Source organism: Thermobia domestica, chromosome 8 (genome assembly GCF_964235325.1).
Source record: "Thermobia domestica chromosome 8, izTheDome1.hap1.1, whole genome shotgun sequence".
Classification (NCBI taxonomy): Eukaryota; Metazoa; Arthropoda; class Insecta; order Zygentoma; family Lepismatidae; genus Thermobia; species Thermobia domestica.
In genome coordinates, this window is record NC_137461.1 from 46,299,607 (window position 1) to 46,321,818 (window position 22,212).

General features: G+C 34.8%; 2 protein-coding genes across 2 annotated transcripts; both read right to left on the minus strand.

Annotated features, from left to right (window-relative positions):
• Positions 1-1,912: 1,912 nt before the first annotated feature.
• LOC145691710 (uncharacterized) lies at positions 1,913-12,171 on the minus strand. Its single transcript, XM_081767047.1, has 4 exons — positions 12,020-12,171; positions 6,381-7,403; positions 5,066-5,384; positions 1,913-2,541 (listed from the first exon to the last, which is right to left on the minus strand). Exons 1-4 carry the CDS (start codon positions 12,164-12,166, stop codon positions 2,081-2,083), a joined length of 1,950 nt encoding a protein of 649 aa, XP_081623173.1. The 5' UTR covers positions 12,167-12,171; the 3' UTR covers positions 1,913-2,080.
• Positions 12,172-14,330: 2,159 nt separating this feature from the next.
• LOC145692114 (uncharacterized) lies at positions 14,331-17,524 on the minus strand. Its single transcript, XM_081767409.1, has 2 exons — positions 17,325-17,524; positions 14,331-14,763 (listed from the first exon to the last, which is right to left on the minus strand). The coding sequence occupies exons 1-2, from the start codon at positions 17,522-17,524 to the stop codon at positions 14,331-14,333; spliced, it is 633 nt and encodes a 210-aa protein (XP_081623535.1).
• Between the last annotated feature and the right edge of the window lie 4,688 nt (positions 17,525-22,212).

Consider the following 22,212-nt stretch of genomic DNA (forward strand, 5'->3'; position numbering starts at 1 on the left):
TACAATACTACATTTCTTTAGTTTTGGAAGAAGAACACCATTGATATGTTTTGAAATGAAATGAAATATTACTTTAACGTCCCACGATTATTACACTGAGACTAAGGGAAACAGTGATGATGAGAAATGGTGTAATGAAGAAAGTACGAGGAAACGGGAAAACCCACGCACAGGGTGTTTGTTCACCAAAGAAGCTCACATAGCGCAAGCTGCGATCGAACCAGGGCCCCATGTACCAGAGGTGCACGCTCTGCCACTGAGCTACCGTGTCCATAACATGCTCTAGTTTATTTTTGCTTATCCACTTCTTATGGACACAACTATTCTTCGTATGATTTCCCAAAATCCAATCATGGGCCGTCGTGAATGATCAAATGATGACCAAAGTAAATCAGACACTGAAGTTATGATAGCTTGTAACAATTCATAGAATTATGCTATCGGTCGTCTCGTGAACAACCGATTCAAAAAACGACATACTGTAGCTATATGTTACAGGAGCAGATCGACTCACATGGATTGCATAAACTACTGGGAACACATTCACTCCGGCGGTATTTTTACTGGAGCCAAGAAGTTCACGTGAAAGATGTAATGATTTCCCCCCTTCCTTTTTACATTCTATAAAAAATCAAGTAGTACCATACTTGTGCAATACTCTTGCGCAAGAGTCTTGGTCTTGGTCTTGGTCTTGCAGGTATGGTCTTGGTCTTGGTCTTGGTCTTGCAGGTATGGTCTTGGTCTTGGTCTTGGTCTTGCAGGTATGGTCTTGGTCTTGGTCTTGCATCGGGATTCCTGGTCTTGGTCTTGGTCTTGGTCTTGGTCTTGCATGCAAGACTCTTGCAAAAACTGCAAGACCAAGACTCTTGCGCTCATCACTAGCGGGCAGATTTGAGGCTTATTCTGAGTGGACATTAATTTCATCTCACTTTCTTTTCTGGCGACCGGACACAAATAATCAAATTTCTCCCCAAAAAAAACACATTCGGATTATTGGGGGGACAATCCCCTCAGTTCCAAGATTGGGGGGACATGTCCCCTTCACCCCCCGGGATTTGCGCCAGACACCTATTTAAAACGGCACTAATCTAAACATGTTTAGGCATAGGCCTATTTTTTCTAAATTTTGTACCATCCTCCTCACCTCTTCAGAACAATTTTTGTAATCCTTTGTTTTAAAAAATAATTTTCCCGATTATTATTATTATTTTTATTTCTTTTCATATATGGAGAAGAGTTTTAGAAAAACAGTGCAGAATATACATTTTGTGTCGCTTACTTCGCTCATCACCGGCAACGATATTGTCGGGGCTTCCACCGATTTTGACGGTATCGTGTGCAAACACGCTTACGTGTTCCTACCTAAATATATAATTGACAATTTTGTTCCACGAAATCTATTACGTTTTCAGAACGTTATTACTAACATTATTATTATTATTATTTTAAACACATTTGTCTTGAAAATTATTAATTATGTTGTACGTAAAGCAGGACTGTTCTATGACAGCAGGTGGACGCTAGAAAGAGCAAAGCCAACGAGAATAGCATCAAACCCGCTATGGTATGTTCCAAAATCATCAAGGTTGCAAGTGTTTGTTGTTTGTAATGGCTATATGTAGCTATATATTTTATGGATTTATTAGAATGCCACGTGACTTTGTAACTACCTGTAGAGCCACTACCCTTTTTTTAAACTTTGGAGTCTTTAGTCGCTACAGTTCTTTACTTAGTGCGTTATCTTGCTTTTAAAAATGTCCAAAATATTACGAGAACTAAATTATTAAAGCAACATTTCAAAATAATAATAATAATAATAATAATAATAATAATAATAATAATAATAATAATAATAATAATAATAATAATAATAATGACAACATAAATACATATATTGAACACACACTGACGATATTGAACAAAAAAAAATAATGTTTACATTTACTGTAACAACAAAACAGCACAATATAGGGATACAAATAATAATAATATAAAGAAGAAGAAGAATACTTGTTGGAATTACAAATAGTAATGTTTGAGAATAGGTCGTTCCAAACATGTAAAACATACTTTGCCTTTCTCACTTTTTCCCTTTTTTATTTGTACTATTTTCTTTGCTTTCCTTTCTCCTCTGGATTTCCTCCTGGGCTTTCACTATGTAGTCGGGATCTCTACATTTCATTCCACGTGGGATTAACGGATCGACAATCTCTGGTAGCATGCATTGTTTAAAAAAACGACAGAGTTTAGGAAGCATAATATTCTTCCATAAATCTTCATTCCTTACTACCTTTTCAATATACAGAGGTGTTTTGTCGTCAATATACACTACCAAATAGCATTTATTTAGTTCGACAATGTTCAGCTGTCCCTGAATTTGGTAGTAGTAATCACTATTTTCTTTTAGTTTCAAGCTTCCATCTGGCTGGACAAGTAAGAAAAATGCCCCTTTCCTCTTTCTTATTTCTTCTTGAATATCTTTGTTCCTGAGGGAAGGAACGCACTTGACTTCCACTAGTGCATTCTCTTCAACTACATACCCTGTAAATATGCAGATAATACCAATTATAATATTAATTATTACTTTGTGACGATTAAGGTGTTGCATATGAAAAATTAGTATCCTCCCTATTTCAAATTTAGTCAAAAAGTAAAATTTGTTCGACACTGGTTCAGGAGAAAAGACATAACTAAAGGCAAACTGCAACTCTTCAATCAAATTAAACTCTCGTGAATTACAAATTATGGCCAATATCTTTCCCTTGCAGTTCCAAAATCATAACTATTTGAAGTCATATTGGTACGAGAACTGGGTGTGAACGTTTGCACAGAATCACATACATAAGTCAATGTGTGTTATTGAAGAATGGAATACTAAATTATTTGTTGTATAACTACGCGTATTATAAAAATCGCCTTGTAAACGTTGAAGTTTATTCAGGAAAAACAATATTTTTTTAATGTTTAGGCTTACTTCTAAGATTTATGTAGAACATATTTCGAAATTATTAGTGATGATTGGGGTACTAGCTAACACAAAGTTTTTCTACCTCTTCCGTCATTTCACCATTATCATCCCTCTCAACATCATAATCTCCTAGTCTTAGTGTATAACGTGAGATAAACTTAAAAAAAAGAAAAGCTTTAAAAAAAAGAATGAGACAAGTCACTTTACTTTTGGGTAATCTGTTGAAGTGTTTGTTCTACAAGTATAATTTTGCTACGTATTTGAACTGTAATAATATCCAAAAGCGTTTATCGGTGAAGAGAAAAAATGATAATAAATAAAGGGAAATGTGTAAAAATTTCCAGTAGGCAACTACGTGTGATCTCAGCGTGTATCTTCGTATAACAGTAAATCTCTAATAAATGAAGAGATAGAAATAATTGCATGAATAGTTCCTTTAAACTCTCTTATTATAGTAATCGCAAGGAGTTGTGAAGCTTGAGGTACCGGCCAATAGAACGCAAGGGTGCATTACGGTTGTTAAGCCCCACACAAAATTTTTTATGAGTGTCTTCTCTCGAAAGTATTGTTTATGAATCTTTGGGTGTATCAGAGTTGAACCACAACGTTTCTATTTCTGATGTAAATCCCAAGCTTCACAAGTCGTTGCGGTCACTATAGTACGAATATAACAAGTAATGTAATGCTAAAATTTCTGGTAGGTATACGTTCGACCGTTTTAAAATATGCAGCGTATACGGAAGACTACTTGGCGTGTCATACATATTCCAATATATATGAGGATACGATGGACTCTAAAAAAAAATCCGTATAGTTCCGTATAAGCCACATTACATTCCTGTATGTAACGTCAAATCTTCGAAACTCGATTAGAAGGGAATACTTAGAAAAAAAAAATACAGTTTCCAATCACGCATTGGTTGCCTGAATCGTGGGGCCCGAGGGCTGCAGCCCCATATCCCCCGTAACATGGGCTCCTGGCAGAAGTCTTGCAGATAAAATAAATTAATATAATTATTATTATTGAAGATTTGAAAGTTCAAAGCAGTATCTGAAATCGCGGAAATAGTCAAAGAGGATGTACAGTATGAGTAACGAATGTGAAGGAGGGGGCCGGAGGAGTGAAGTATGCAAGGTTTACGAAGGAAGGCGCCGGGTAAATACGGTTGGGAACCTCTGGAAAACAGTCATATGATAAACAGGAATAGTAAACTGGTTAACATTTTCTGAAAGACGTAAGTTAGGCCACCTAACTGTTCCTTCCAGGGACATATTTAGGGGAGCTATTGGGCTCAAGGCCCTCCCTAAATAAATTCGTTATCATTTTTTCGCGTTGCACATATACTGCTACTTACTGGCCCCTCAGTCGGCTACGAATAAACGGAAATCAGAATTACGAATATTTTACAGCAGCTATAACTTTTGCTTCTAGTTTTTATTATGAAAGCAGTAATTTTTGCTTCCCCAAACTTTTTAAATATCAATATCAAAAATTTACAAAGAAACGGAGCCATAAAAAACGAAACTACGAACAAAACTTCAGAGAACAAAATCCACCAGAAATTTTATAGGATAGGACGATAGCCCATCAAACAGGAAAAACCTTTGGTCAGGGTTATAATGGCGAAGGAGCGACCGCGTTGTGAATTCAAAATTTATTGTACTTAATTATTCAATTTTATATAGAAAAAATAACATTCGATTTTTTAAAAGAAGTAAAACGCACATTATATTTGGAAAAAATTTTCAACAAAAGCAACATTTCTCATTTTTTCTTTGAACCGACTATAGTAGATAATATTAATAAATACATGTCAGGTAAATTGTATTTGTTCATATGGGCTACTGTTGAATCCAATACTGGAATCGATACTGAAAGTACACAAAATACTTTAGAGTAAATAACCTATATCTGTAGGTTCTTAGTTCTCCCATGTCCACGCATTGAAGTGAAGTAAATTGATAGTAGGCTTTATCTCATCTATTTCCGACTTGAAAAGTATGGGTCAGGTTTCTAAGTACGAGATGGTTGTATACAGAAAATAAATAAAAATAATTTTCATTCGGAAAGATTTACTAATGAAAAAATGTTCTTACCATCAGGACTAGCGGCCAAAAATCCGTGTGTGAGATCTATGTACAGTCCTCTCTTTTGTATTGTCCAGCCTTTCTCAGCCGCAAGCCTTCGGAGAGCCACATGTTCATAATTCCTCCCATATTCCATGGCTGGTGTACATACATTTCTTTTGTAAAGTACATCCTTTACCAATGAATGACAGGCGGTGTTATCTTTACGCTTAATTACCCTACCAAACATAGACGCTGTTAGTCTGTTACGACGCTGCTCCTCGTAAACTAAGTTGCCGTGCTGTCCTCTAGAAGAAACTTCTATATTTGTTCTCTGTTCTGTTGTAACCTAATAATAATAATAATAATAATAATAATAATAATAATAATAATAATAATAATAATAATAATAATAAGAAGAAGAAGAAGAAGAAGAAGTTAGTTTCGTTTCACAGTGTGAAACTATGGCAGACTTACAAACTATGCAAATTCAAAGCAAAATCAAACAAATTCGAGATTGAATCGATTCCCGGAAACCACTTTTCGATATCTCTTACCGTTTTGGCTTAAAAAAGGATCGACATAGTAAGATGCTAAATCAGTTAACGAAAGCTGCTATTCGCTATCTACTTCCGTTTTTGATTTATGCGCAATTATAATTTTGGCTACACAAAAATTCAATTGAAACCTGAAGTAATATAAATTTGTACCAGTTCTAGTTTTAGTAGAGAGAAATAAGTGGGCCTATTATTCTTTCTTCAAACGGTGAATCATTTGTTGAAAACAGTTTATAAAATATTAAAATTTCATTGTTTTGAATTTATAGAATTTTTAAAAAGGCCTATTTTTGACCGCCCATTGCGTATTTATTGAATATTAAAATTATATTACATGAGTATTTATTAAACCAAAAATTCATTTTAAAAAAATAGTATAGCATAATTTTTTTTAAACATTACTTTTCAAACATTCATTGAATCACTAATATGAAATATTTACACTTTTTATGCTTGTTATTCAATGGATATTTAAGAAAAAAATATTTATGCTTTATTATTATTATTATTATTTTGTTTGTTTTTTTGAATAAGTATTCATAGTAACATAATTTCAGTATTCAATAAACATGCAATGGGCGGTAAGAAATAGGCCTTTTCACTATTTTATAAGTATTAGAAATCAAACAATAATGCAATTTCAATATTGAGTATAAAATAAATATTCCAAAAATATTGTTTCAACTTTCAGTGCTATTAAAGGTATAAAATAAATGATAAAACGAACTTAAAGTAAACTTTAAAAAGAATTCAAATAATTTAATATGGTTTAAGAAATGAAAACTTACGTCGTATGTTTTGAGCTCGGCTTCACAGGCTGATTGAAGCGAAGTCGGAGACAGCGGTGGTTTATCCGCGTCCGGCCCATAATCTCTGTCCTTTTCTGGTGGAAGTTCTAATTTTCTTCTTACTCGTCGTGAACGGGAGTGAGAACGCTTGCGGCTTCTCTTGTTCATAAATCTCCTGAAATACATTCCAGGACTATTTTCTATCACAGATTTCCAAGGACTACGGTGCCATGCTGCTTTTTTGTTATATGATAGTCCTGTAACATAGCATCGGCGCTGGAAGGCACCGCGATTTGTCAAATTAAGCCTCTTACCAGCATTGAACTTTGACAGAAGGCTCATATACAGCTCAACCCGATTAGTTGTTTCGTTTGGAACTAATCGGTCTGCCTTTCTTATTAACTGGTCTACAGCAGCCATAATGTGGTAATACAATCCGGCCTTTTCTAAATCTGGAACTAAGTTTCTATCTTCTTTTTTTGTACAAAAGTACTGTTTGCACTTCTCGTGGTTCCCAAATACGTGCGATGGACCATTTCGCAGGTCATCTCTAAGATCCTGCACTGAACACTTCTGTTTTGCATTATAGGATATAGCTCCCCGAGCAGCAGCGGTTAGACGTGGAATTCTATCTCGCAAAATTGTTCTGGCTTGCAAGGGGAAACTATTTTGCATACGCAGCTTGTGGAGCGCACATGTATAATTCCGCACACAATGATTTGCGCATTCAACTTTCGTGACTTGACGTCCATACGGCACCTTTTCGATTATCCTGGAGTGAACGCTGGAGTCGCCATCTGCCACAAATCGTTTGTAGCGAAGCGTATGCATTTCTTGGCTCTTGCAAAAGCCTTCTACGATTATGTCAGCTTCCATCGACGAAGATGAGGATGACCAGTTGCGGTAACATCGATGGTCGCTTGGTTTTTTATTTCTTGATGACGCTGCAGCGCACACTGAACAATATTTGTTTCTCACTCCCAAAAATAATAGCTTGTTAGTTTCTTGACCAATAATACATGCCTGGAAAAGATAATATATACAACAATGTAAGTAAAATTTAAGTATTAGCAACATTATGCACGATAAAACGTAAAACGTATTCAAATTTAACAAAACACAGTGTAGACCTTAGAGCGTTTGCACACGTCCACGGCATTGCTGGCCCAGTACCGACAATGCCGGAACCGGAACCGAGGATGCTTTGGACACGCGGCCGGCAAAACCGGTTCCGGCGCTGCTTTGCCCACACATCCCGGTAATGCCGGTGCCAAGAAGTAGTTAGAATTTGAACGTGAAGGATAGAACATGAGTCCAGCAATAAACAAACGACATCTCCTTGCCTTGATGTACGTACGGCGAAGAAAAAGGAAACAAAGCAGTACTAGAAAGATTTGGATCCATCCATTGTTGACAGTGCGTCATGTGGAAGGTTCGTTTTATACATCATATGAAAAGATGCGGAAATATATTGAAACAGGCTGAGATCACGGTATTTAAAATACTACTACTACTACTACTACTACTACTACTACTACTACTACTACTACTAATAATAATAATAATAATAATAATAATAATAATAATAATAATAATAATAATAATAATAATAATAATAATAATAATAATAGGGGGTCTAATAATAATAGGAGGTTCTGAAAAGGCAGCATTGCGGTTGCATATTCACTCAGTCCACAATCGTTCTATGGAACAAATGCCAGACTAGACACAGAGTACATGAATACTTTTATAATGATCTATAGGGTAAACCAGCATGCAACCACAAGACTGGAAGTTTTCTTGTTCTGCTGGTGCTTTTTCAGTTCTTTCTGTAGTTGTGTTGTAGTTTTTATTTACTTTAATTGTATTTACAACCTTTGTTTCGCTTGGGAATTCCTACTTTTTCGATTATGATGGAGATTTAAACCCTTGTTTTCTTATTATGAAGGTTATCCATACTCTACATACTGAGTTGCATAATTAACAGGATAAACAATAGGCAACTACCCTAGATTTATGATTTCTTCATATCTCTATTTTGTTCATTTTCACCATGTTGATTTTTTAAATTATGATTTCATATATGCTAAGACATATTCTCTATCGAAACGAATCCAACGACCCCTTTGTTTAAATTTCTGCTGTAAAAGATAACAAATTAATATACACACATACATCTGTGAAACTTATTTTCCGCGTTGCCATATTTAGGTCATTCAAACAAGATCCGAAATTCCCTTGCTGAGAATTTATGTAAATAGCAAGCCGCTATGTTTGTAGTACTCACAGTCATTTTGATTATTTCATTCTTCATTATATATTAAAGTGATGTAAAAAAAAAAAATAGAAAAACTGAAGTAAAATAAAAATCTAAATAGAGGAAAATAAACAAGAATACACAACGCCTTGCCACTCACTCACTCACTGTAGCTAGATTGAAGAAATCTATCAGCAAGGCGACTCCGGCATTACCGGGAAAAGTATTGGGATGCTTTACTTGGGATGCCTCTCGTAAGCCTCTGTAAAATCATGATACCCTTTCCCCGTAATATCTATATTATGTTCCTTACTGCAAACTTTTTTTCATGCTTACACTGTTCGTTTCATGCAAAAGGTTTATGACAGAGAAATAAATGTGGAAAACTTAGTAAATAAAAAAATAACTAAAAATCAATGGTAAAATGGAAAAACATCCCTAAGAGCAAGGAATCGTGAAATAATATTTATAAAGTATTGAAATTTCATTTGTTTCTGGATGTCAAATATTTATTGAATATTGAAAACCGGCCTATTTTTGATCACAGATTGAACATTTATTAAATATTGAAATTATGTTATTATAAATGACACTTTTCTCTTTGGATTTTAACCGCTTCAGCAGACAAAGCTCAGGCCAGGAAGTTGACCATAAAATCGCAATGAAACTGGATTTTTTTTTTTTTTTTTTTTGTGCGAAGGGAACATGTGTAGCGTTGTTCTTTCCTGTACCTCTGCACAAGAAACAGAGCAGGCTTTCTTCTAAATTGAATAGAACAGCGGTACTTCAAATATTGCGAATGGACGTTTCTAACTGCTCTTTCACTTTCTCGAATGATTACCGACGAACTGTACATATCCCTACGCAAGTTTTGTGTGTGTGCATAAGTCACTACTCTGAAATCTTTCGGGCTGTTTATCACAATGGAAACAGGGAACGCGGCGTATGATGTGTAGTACTGTATGTTGTATGTATTATTGTAAGTGACCTGCTAGGAGTAAGATTGTAATTCCTGGAATAAACTAGACGATGGAATATGACAGCTATTGTCACGGTCGAGATGTAAGAGTATAAAAATAGTTCGTGCCGGCAGGGTCAGAAACAAGAGATTGTCTTTTTTCCCCCACCTATCCCAGTTGGGGAAGGAGGTGTTTGGAATCTTGGCTAAGATAATTGCCGCTAGTCTAAATTGTGAATCTGCTAGTACAAACAATGTACTGGAAAAGGAAAAGGTATTGTGGTTATGAAATTTCATCCCTTCACTTCAGCTGTTGCTTCTGGCAATGAGATAATATCGAGTTCGCAGAAGGAAGTCTGCAAATGGGGACAGCTCTTCAATCTTCTCTTTCGTGGTCAATAAACCCCCACCCCATTTGCAGTGACCTTCACAAAAGAGTATTTCTGCTTCAGAAGAAAAATAATATCCATTCATCTGTGAAAGCTTTCAGGAATGTTTCGGAGCTTATTTGGTTGTTTCATATGAACATACGTGTTTCGCGAAAAATTCACACAGCCAGGAGTGGAAGCGGAAACTATTGAAAGCCCTGTTTTTGGCGGGAGGTGTTTCCAACCTCCACAGAATGTATACTAACAAAAATTATATTACTTGTGCTCATAAAAGAATGCCAAGTTGAACTTTTGATTTTATGTTTAGCGTCCCTTTGAGCAGCGAGGCTACATGAGACGTAGATATACAACTCCTGAAATCCGAAGATTATCGTTCAATGCACTCCCACTGGAAATCGAACACGGGATCCCGTTCACCAAAGTCGCGCATAATAGCCATTAGACCAGCAGGGAGGGTCACCCCAAATAGAACGTGGATAGCAAACAAAACAATTCATTTCCCATCTTCACAATGATTGGTAGGGTGAAATTAAAACTTACAAACATTATTTTAAAAAGAATGTGGTTAGTTGAATATATAGACAAAATATTCGTCGGCTTCACCCCTAGATCTCCCAGTTTGCTCGGTTTACGGCCTCTCAGTTCATGAACCTAGAACCATATTTAATTTCATTTGGGGCTTCGCCCACAGCCTCCCTTATCCCTTTTGATCGGCCAACGGCCTTGCATCTGATAAACTTGCAAACACACCGAATTTCATTTCAGATCCGGAAAATCGCTCCGTGTACGGCCTCGCATCTTATTAGGCGTTTACTCGACCTATGGCATCGTACCTCATAATCCTGCAAGCATATTGAATTTCAGTTGAAGTTGCCAAAGGATTAGTTCCAACCCAGGTTTGCAGGTTGAGTCAGGTTCAGTACGTGGGGGCTTCGCCCTCAGATCCAGGGGCGTAAATAAGGGCCCCGTAGACCCTGCATTGCGGAGGGCCTCAAGCCATCAGGGGCCCCAAAATCGTGAAGTGGGAAGTAGGGAAGGGGGCTCACTCCACGCTGTCTGCGGGAGGGCCCCCAAGCCTTTAGTTACGCTACTGCTCAGACCCTCTACATTTGCTCTTCATATCATACACCTGCACATTTCCCGAATTTTTGTTCAAATTCCAAGTTTCATGTCTCTAACATGCCGGGGTTCCGAGATTTGAACATCTTTTCTTCCCGCCTCTTTTCTTTCCTTCTAGGATATACATAAAAACGCTTAATAAGTATCTAATAATCTCCATTGAAAAGTCTAAATACCACATCCATGTTCCTAACCTTCAAAGATTCCAAGATATCGACATCTTATTATAAGAATTACAATGTAGCTCTTTTCTTCTACTTTCACTAAAATATAAAAAATGCCGAAACATATGTTAATTTATTTTAAATGGGAAATCCCAATATCAAATTTCAAGTCTCTAACCCGGAGTGAACATCTTACTATAGTAATTATAATCCACGTCCATTTTTCTTGCCGCCCTTTTTCTTCCCTTCTGGGCCATATTTAAAAAAAAAGCACTGAAATACGTGCTACATTATTTTAAATTAAAAGTCCAAATACGAAATTCTATGTTTCTAACCGTCAGAGTTTCCGAGATATTGGCAAGATACGAATTGCAACTCCCATTGCATTTTCCTTTTCTCCCCTTCCTATTTTCCTTTCCCTTTCGCCATTTTCCTTTTCTTCCCCCCTCTCCGTCCCATCTAATTAAAACGTCACAAAACGCTAAAAACATGTCAAATGATTTTCAATGAGAAATGCAAATATCAAATTTAAAGTATCTAACGTCACGAGATTCGGAAATATTTCCATTTTATTAAAATATTTCAGACACCATTTTCCCTCCATCCCTGTCGCATTTCCAAAAATCATTCCTTAGTAGTACTCTACGTCACAAATCCTATGTATTGTCCTATTTTTTTTATTTTGACTTCTATATGGCTTAGTTTTTAATTCCTTCCTATATAAGTCATTAAATTTGTATAACTATACTCACCACTCCAGAAGCTGCATTGTATCCATGTCCATAACTTCTTTTGCTCCACCCTCCGTCCACGTATACAGTTATCCATGGTATACCATCTGGATCTACATGGCCCTTTCCAATCGCTAATCTTCTTTCTTCCTCTCCAGCTTCTTTCATCTGACTCCAAAGAGAATCTGTCCACACCTACAAAAGATATACATTGTTTTAGAAAACATGACATATCGTTATTTTGTTCTAATTTTGATTCATTACAAATCTCATTACCCATTTACTTTCTACTTTGAGTGATATCAATAACGAACAAGATAAATTTCCCTAGTCATCGAGAATGTGACTCAGTTTCTCTATGATTGTGCAAAAACTATACGGATAAATAGTTATTATTTGTCTCTGCATGCTTTGTCTGGTATGCATTGCAAAGACTAGCAGCGTTCAGAAAATATCAGTTTGAATTTTACTTTGTATAAATGTAGATAGCGACTGAGGCTTCACCTCTTGAATCCCACATATGCTCACTCTCCGATCTCGCATCTCATAAACATAAAATCATCAATGTTTGGTTAGCCTACGGCCCCGCACCCCTGCAAGAGTGCTGAATTAAATCGAAATACCGGAGGATTTGTTGCAGAACGGTTTCTAAAACTATTTCCTTGTGGCCAAATAGCGTTCTCGCTTGCTGTGTGGGAGATTCGGGTAATATTTCGTGAAAGATCAATGGTTTGGATTTCACGTTAATTTACAGATTAAAGTCTCGTATGGCTCCGGTGCGCAACCATCTCATCACACACACCATAAAGTATTCTTGACAACATCAATATGAAAATTCCACGAGAGCAGCAAAACGAGTGTGATCCACAATTCGTTATATGGCGGGTTACGTAAGCTGAGGATCATAGCGGGACCATATATATATAAGCGCCGAACTCCTCACATCAAGGTCTCGCTCGCTCAATTTCCTTGTGATTAAAGTTATTTTATCATTTTCTCCAATGGAGTCAGCGATTGAAAATAAGTAGATTTTAACTACGTACGTTAATTGTAATAAAATTTGCTTGTTAATATATTATTGAACCATTTATAACATCTTTTTTCCATTATTTTGAGTTGAAATTGCAAAATTAAAAGTGTGGTGAGTTCAAAAATCTTACTACACCCCAACAGCTGCTCATGTTGACCCCATTTTGTTTAACCCTAATTTATCCTGCATTCGCATTTTGATATGAAATTTATTCACCGATCCTGAAGGAGACGGTGATGATGATAATGAATGAAATGGTTGAATGAAGAAAGTGGACGAAAGAAAAGAACCCCCATGTAAACCCACGCAATGATATCTGTCCGTTTGGCGCGAGATGGGATCAAATCAGGAAACCCACGTACCAGATGAACGCTCTACCATCCACCACGACTCAAATATTCGCAGTTAGGCGGCGAATTCATGCTTTCTTTCAGACTCCCCCGTTCAATATGAAGTGGTGATGAATTTATTTGTCATTAATTTATTTACAATTCAAAATTAGCCGCTTGGGAGACCCATTTATATATTTTTTCTTATGAGATCGCGTTAGTTCAGTGGTGGAACGCTCACCTATAGCGGAGGGCGACCCAGCTTCGATCTCGGTCCCACCAATGTGGACTTTATGGTGGACAAACACCGCGTAAGTGTTTCCTTTGGAGTTCTCTAATTTCCTTCCACTTCCTTCATCCCACCATTATCGCTTATTTAATCATTACCGCCTTTCTTAGTCGCGGTGCAGAAAAAAAAAAGATTTTCTCAAAAGCAAAAGTAATTTATTATAAATCCGTCATATTTGATCGCTATCAAAGCTGAAATAACCGATTTATGTGCTTTATGTGTTTTTTCTTTTTCTTTTTTTAACGATTAATTTACGTTTTCGAGTTTTCCACATTTTTGGCAATTGAAACTACTACGTTGCCCTTGTAACCAGGTCAGCAACTAGAAGGGGGCAAGGGGCCAGACCTCCCTAAATTTTTCATGGCTCGCAGATCTCAATGCATCGTATACTATATTAACACAAAAAATCATGAATTTATATATTTGTAACAATTATTTTAAGACTTGGGCCCCCCTAACATGTTTATGGCACCCCCAGACTTCTATGGCTGGTTGCGGGCCTGCTTGTAACTAAGATTACTTTCATTGCGCAAGTGCTATTATGATAAAATCTTCTATACAGAACTATATAAATACAACTATTATATTAGCCACTTGTGATATTGTTGATAAGTAGGAAAGTATATTTTTCAGGGTTTTTTTTTTTTTTTTTTTTTTTTTTTTTTTTTAGATCAAACTGATTTGTCAATTATTACTTACCGGTTCCAGATCTTGTTCAATCTTGTTGAATAGTTTGAAGCTCATACATGGGATATCCATAATACTGAGGAATTCCTCTAGATGAGAATACCCACTTCCAATGGAAACAGTACCCCAAACAGCTGCAGTATTGATTACAGATCTTTTCGACTGTTGTTCCTCCTCTGTAGAGTGACATACTTCGCGTTTGCACACGCGGCACTTGAAATAGAGGTAAGACACTAGTCCTGAACGTCTCTCTCTATGAAAATCCATTTTTCCTAAGACACATATCTTTCTGTGGTTTTCTTGGAGCTTTATGGACCACTTGAGAATGTGTCCCAAATTTACAATCCGGTAGCCATTTGGAAAGTCATTGCGACTAACAATCTCTGTTTCGGGCTCCACTACAAGAGATGGTAGAGACTCAGTGTCAGAGCTGAAATAACATATAATAATAATAATAATAATAATAATAATAATAATAATAATAATAATAATAATAATAATAATAATAATAATAATAATAATAATAATAATAATAATAATAATAAATTATAGAAATGAAAATGACATTTATAGAAATTTAGTGCTTATATGTTGAACGATATGGCTTATATGAATAGGGTGAATAATTGAAGAACAGATGGTCAAAAATTACTTTTTTCCTGTATGTAGGACTGCGAAATGTGTTTATCTTTTTGAAAATTTGAATTAGATTTTCTTCTCTATGACTATTATATTATCTCCTATTGTCGTTCGAAAATTAAAACCAAAAAAGTAACTTTGATATGAAGTTCAAATGTGAAACTGGTTTTGTTCTTTGGTTTGCAATTTAGATAGATTAAAACAGTGCAATTTTAGACTCGGTTTCATTACTTTTCGGGGAATAACCAAGAGTAGAAAATCATATGGAGCAAAAGCCACGACGAAAAAAAAAAAAAAAAAAAAAAGTTGAGGGCGAAAATCACGCTGCCGGAATCTGATGTAAACAAACAACTGAATGTTGTTGTAGGAGGCTGAGTCCCCTTCAGATGTGAGTTGACCAAGGATTTCTAAAAATTATTTAGTAGGAATAATCTGTAAATTAAGCATGATTTTTTAAATAGCTTTCCACTAATAAATTACGTATAGATTTAAAGTTTGAATTTCAGACTTTTTTTTTAAAGTAACATTTCAATACATAAAGAAAATATGTATTGTTGAAATTAAATGAGAGAAATAAATCACACGAAAAAAAAGCCTTTTAAGTTAGTGAACAATGTATATATATATATATATACAAGGGCGGATCCAAAGGGGGGCTAAGGGGCTATAGCCCCCTCCCCTTGACGCTCAGGTTTACATTGGATAAAATGGGCTTCAATTCTGCTTTACACTGGATAAAACGGCAAATTATGGTTTAGCCCCTCCCTTGATCATATTCTGGATCCGCCACTGTATATATATATATAATTACTTTTTCCTCTAAACCTTCAGTTACAATGAACAATTTAGCAGGTGATTTTCCTCGAAGTGTACATATTTTAGCAGTAAACCATTATAAAATGTGTGATAGAATGAGTCGAGTAAAGTACATTTCTTCAAGTCTGAAATATTAATAGTCCTAAAGTAAAATAATCGTTTAATCCTTATTGTAATTCTATATGTTGTCAGTTAAATTAATTCCTATTTTTTATTTTAGCTGTATATTATAACAAGTTTTTGTAAAGCATCTAATTCAGGTGAATTCTAAACAGTATCAAAGAAGATGGCAAGTGTATTAGGGTATATATATTATTGAACGAATAAAAGTAAACACTTAATAAATAAGGTAGAATACATTTCCTAAAATACCTACATATACAAACACATAACATTCAGACATAAGATGCAATATATATATATATATATATATATATATATATATATATATATATATATATATATATATATATATATATATATATATATGTCGCTGGTCTAGTGGCTAGCACGTGCGCTTCTCTGCAAGGGGTCCTGGGTTCGAGTCCCGAAGGGAGAGCATAGAACGATTGTGGTTCGGATTCCATGTTAACCAATAGGTCCATGTTTCATATAGCCTCGCTGCTGACAAGGGACGCTAAACTAATATATATTTATGATCCGAGAGAAAAGTGAAATTTGCCATTGCCATCATAAAAAAGTAATTTAAACAAGAATACTTATGATATCTACAGATCCTAATTTCGATTTTTGCAAACTTGTCAAGATCAACGGGTTGTCAGTGGTCGATTTGGAGGGAATACGGAGAACGTCGTTCTCCATTTACCAGAAAATCAAATATCCGTTCCCCTACTTTATTTCATCTGGAACGCGTTACCCCGGAATCTTACAAAATAATTTTGTTATTCAATGTATTAGAGAATTTTATATTAATACATAGAGAGTGTTCCCCCACTTCTTTAAAGCCAAATCGACTACTGCAGGTCGTAAGATATGCAAGGATCCTAAAAATAGTGATTTTTTTTTAAATGTGGCATATTGTTCCAAGCCCTTCATATATAACATTGCGCATAATACTATTATTATATGTATCGCTGTATAAAATCAAACACGCAAATGATTCACGTAATTGTATTTTAAAAAAATAATACACCTAGCAATATTATAATAATCCACTAAAAGATTAGTGAAACATGTGAAGGGTACAGGGAAAGAACATGGTAAGTACATTTTTTTTCTTCGATTTTGAGATTGCACCCAACCGTAAAAGTATGCATTGCACACGATGTTTTGGACTACTCAAAGTGGTAAAAAATTTTGATCATTCCTCTGTAAATTGGATGTTAAAAGCAGCTATATGCGTAAAGAACACGCTCAGTCAGACTACAAAAATGAGTTTTGGTATAAAATCAATAAAACTGGATTTACAATGTTCTTTCCCTGTATACATTTAGATAGAATGATAACAAGATAAGAATCATTTTATGTTGGTTCAAAGTAATTAATAATCAGGATGGAAAGTAAAATAAATCTCACCTTTCTTTATCATTTGATTCATCCCTTGCAATTGGAACCTCCATAGAACTTCCACTTGTTTCTTCCAAAGATACACAAACAGAAGTGTCACACTTGGAGCTATCTTCTATTTTACGCCTTTTTATCCAAGATAAACGAATAGCCTTAGAATGCTTATTTCTCTTCCTACTTCTGGAAGGACATCGCCGCGTACGACCCATTTCTAAAACACTAGCTGAATAAAACTATGCGTTGGTAACTCTGTCAAGACTTATCCAGACTGCAAGAAGTTCCGAAAAAAAACGTCGCCTGAAGTGGGAGGCGCCACCTCACAAACCAAGAGGGTGGCATTTTACATATTACGAAATTGTTTCATGTTTTATTTTGAAATGCATATGTCTATATCCAAAACTGTGGTACCAATCAAAAGACAAATATATAGGGATTTGCCTGATATGCAATATATAGGAATAAATAAAGTATTTTCCACAAAAATAGTGCTCAAAACTGAAAGTTTGCTCCTCATACGGAATTCAGTAGTATCAGCAATGCACTTTTCCATTTTCAATTAATAATAATTTAACATCTGTCACGATATTGACGTGTATTATTATTTTATGTCAATGAGAAATGTGTAAAGAATCATATACTTTTTTACAAAAATATTTCTGACAATTGATTACAGAGAAAAACACGTAATAAAAATGCATAATTAATAATTAATTATGCAGTAATTAATTATCTAATTTTGTATAAAATCACTTTTAATCATACATATAGTCAATGTAATAGTGTTTTCATACAGACAGAACATGAGTAATGCGTTAATATTAGTAAATCTCAAAATGGCAAATGTCCCCTTAATGTTTGCAAACCGCCATGACGGAAGCAAACACATAAACTCAGTTTGAGAAGACGGGTGACGGCCGAGATTCCCGGCTTTTGGAGAAGGGAAAGTGGGCTGTTATCGGGCTCCTTAAGACTGTAAGTAATTGTACCTGGCTTCCAGGTAACCTGATTTTTCTTATTTTGAACAACCACATCTTTATGGAGATAAAAGTTCGTCTTCTAAGATGGCGTCGGTGACGTAGGAGTGTATTGTGGAATTCAACAGTTTGAAAATTTTTATAAAAACTAATAACTCTTGGAAGTAATCTTGCGAAAAATGATCAATATAAGTACTATGTATAGCTAAATTTCATTTGCGTTACGCATCTCACTTATCTGCCATAAATGTCTCCACGTTACTATTAATCTTTACAGTCAATTCAAAATTTTGCATGATAGAATGAATCTTAAGTCGGAATGCATTTAAATATAAGCGAATTTACCCTTATTGCGTATTCGGTACATGTTCTTAGTTGCTGTAAACTCATGGTATGATTAGCTTAGCTCCGGAATATTTTATGGAGGTTGATTTCACCTTGTGGCTCTTAGATTTATATGACTGACAAACTAATGAATTGATCCACCACATTAGTATGAATTTGCTTGCATGTTGTAAAAAAAGAAAAAAGTAAATAAATAAAACAATAACGTTCCATATTAGTATTGAGAATATCCTGTCACGTACTTACGTTTCTTATCATCAATCATACCATATGTACATAATTCGCTGTCCATTATTTTTTCTTTCTTTTCCTTTCTTTTCTTTGTAGTGCATAAATAAAATATTTAATGTGTTGTCCGAGGTCGAGCTAAATGCTTAAGCCATATCTGATATATGCTACAGTTTTAGAACTCAGTTGGAGTTATACAGTAGCAACACAGATTGGAGGACATTGTAGAATATGAGTGACAGTTAGATAATTATGTCTTCAGAAATGGAACGTTCAGTTTTTTTCATAGATAATTAAAAAGGGGATGGATCAGTATTTGGTAGATTTTTTTCCTTTTCTTGTCTGTAAAACCAGTCATGATACGAATTTAGTCGAAGAGCAATTATTGTAAAGTTCCGTAGTTGGCTACTCAAGATCAATCCTTGTCTGATATATTGTAACTAATGTACCGATTCGCTGAAACTGTCTTGTGATTATCAAATATATCAATTGAAGTATCGATATGCAACTTTATGAAACTGTTATGAGATACAATTGTCTTAAGTTATTAATCAAACTGGATTTTTTTTCAAACTTGTCTCCGTTTTGTAATGATAAACCGACCTAAAATAATAAAATTGTTATCCTAACTTGAGCTTATGATTTCGAATAAACTAATTTGTTAAATAGCAATGTGAACAGTGATACATATAGAGATTGTAATAATACGGAATCTTACTGCTGGTTTACTGTTTAAGCAAGAACCTAAATGTCATGTTCTAGAACCGAGTCAGTTGTGCGTTATTTCGTTGGAACAAAGCAGTATTACAGAACTTAGTTTTTTTTCTTTCTTTATTACCTATTCAAAATTTGTAAATTATCATAGTGTATAATATTTAGAAATACTCATCACTCTGTTTTATTGGATTTTAAGAATCTTTAACGAAGTGGTAACCCAATTCATGAATTTTGATTTATTTTCGAGATTTTCTCATTCCTGGAAAAGAGAGCATTTACAAGATATAATATAAAGTGCCTACTGTAAATTTTTGACTACCCAAAATTCGAGTTTAAATAACTCATGAAAGCAAATACTGACCACTTTCTGGAAGTAAACATTTATTTATTCATATATTCATTTAGAAGGGAAAGTGAAATATAACTAATAAGGAAGCTGATTTGTCTAGTTCTTCTTCCAATAAAATAATAAAAGAAACATGAAAAGCTGCACTATTAGCGCTGTAGTCAAAAAGCAACAAGTAATTTCATTTTAATTTACAAAATAAAAAACATTTCTTTTATATGTACTTGTTCTATCGAATCGTCGTTATTTCTAATACATTTTTATACATAATAATGGTAGTTTTACAATACAAATATCTGCCCTAAGATGTTCATTATACAAAATTCCAATATTGAAATTACGATTTACGAGCGTTAAATACAATAAAATCATTTCTCTTATTTTCTGTTACAAAGATAATCTACATAAGGAACTTTTATGTAGTTATTTCATTACATAAACAGGTCTAGATGTCAAAAAATGGTGAAATTTTCTGTTTTTGAAATTGATAAATTCACAAATGTTTCTTCTCAATTTTTTGTTACATTTTAAATATTGGAATGAGATATTTGTTCTCTACGAACTCGATGTATGTTCCCTGTACTTTACACACACGCACACACACACACACAGAGAGAGAGAGAGAAACACTGGATATTTTTACTTCCCAACTTGAAATAGAAAATTTTCTGGTTTCCGAAAGCTAATTGGAAATAATAATTTGTTGCTGTATAACTTTCCTCTACAGGAATTGAATTTTATAGCTGAATGCGCAGTTAAATAAGGTGGAAAATTTTCCACCAAACTTCACTATACATAATATCCAAAATTCTCCGGATTATGAAAAGTTTTTTCACTTGTTTCTACATCATGATGAAAATTTTCCGATTCATGATATTTCCTTTCACTTGTTTCTACAGAGCAATAAAACTTTCCGATTCACAAAAAGTTGTTTCACAAAAAGAGGAAATATGTATTTTTTTAGTTTTCACAGGGTTTATAATAATCGATATATTTGGAAGTACGACTATGACTTTGAGTGAAAGTTTCCTTTTAATTTCCTATTGAAAACAAGTTATACAAAATTTTCTGGTTGATTTGCTCATTCGTTATATTATGACAGTACCAGTACCGAGAAATCCCCCAGGAAAGTTTTATCCCTAATAACATGTTGGTTTGCAGCAAGTCTTTCACTATATTTAATTTTAACTTGCTAGACTTTCCGTGCACTGTACACCTGCTGCAGGCCTTTAGAAAGAGTTACCCACAATTGTCGTAATTTAATTTTCACTTGCTAGATTTTACTTGCCTCGTAGGCTTGCTACAACATTGTAGCAAGTCTGTCAGTTCTAGTTTCTACCAACATGTGGCACAAAATTCTAATCTTAGAAATCTCCCGCCAGGCCGCCATTTGTAGTAGGTGCGAAGTGTGTGAAAAATTAAAACAAGTGGATAATTCAGATAATTACGTAAGTATCCAGTATGTAGAGATAATTTATATTTTAAACGTGTATTGTTCGACAAAGTTGTTGAGAAAAATATACTGTGTGTATGATCGTATACAGTAAAGTGCTATCTGCATGCTTGCTGTGCTAACTTCCACACACTTGCAGTAGATTTGCAATGCAAGTATATACCTGCAGAAGACTTACTACACTCACTTGCTGAAGACCTGCTGTAGACTTGCAATGCAAGTTGTATCCTTGCAGACTTGTTTCCAATCTACACAAACTTGTTGCCAACTTGTTGTGCACTTCCAGTGCAAGTGGTATGCTTGCAGACTTGCATCAAACCTGCACTAACTTGTTGCCGACTTGCTATACACTTGCAGTGCAATTAGAAACTTGCAGTAGGCTTGCTGTGCAGGTAAACTCCTTGCAGAAACTTGCTTTGCAAACTTACCATACACTTGCACTGCAGGCGTGCTGAAAGTTCGAAGAGCGTCAACTAGGAAGTTTGCATTAAACTTGCATCAAACTTGTAGACTTGCATCACAAGTCTGCTGCAAGTTTGCCAGACTTGAATTGCAAATCTGCTGCAGGTTTGTTGCAAGTTATTTTTGCTATCTGGGATGGTTTGTTGGTCCATGGTATAATAGAAAATATTTCAAAGCAATAATTTTACTGTTTTGCGATTACATTATGTTATCTTGAAAATACTTGTTCTGGTGGTCTACAATGAATACAACTTCCAAACATGTCTGCTTGTATTTGAAGTTTTCAAAGAAAAAAAACTCTCGAATGTATTGCATAGCGTAAGTATTCTTATTGCATATACACACAGATAATCTCTCTTAATATAATATGTA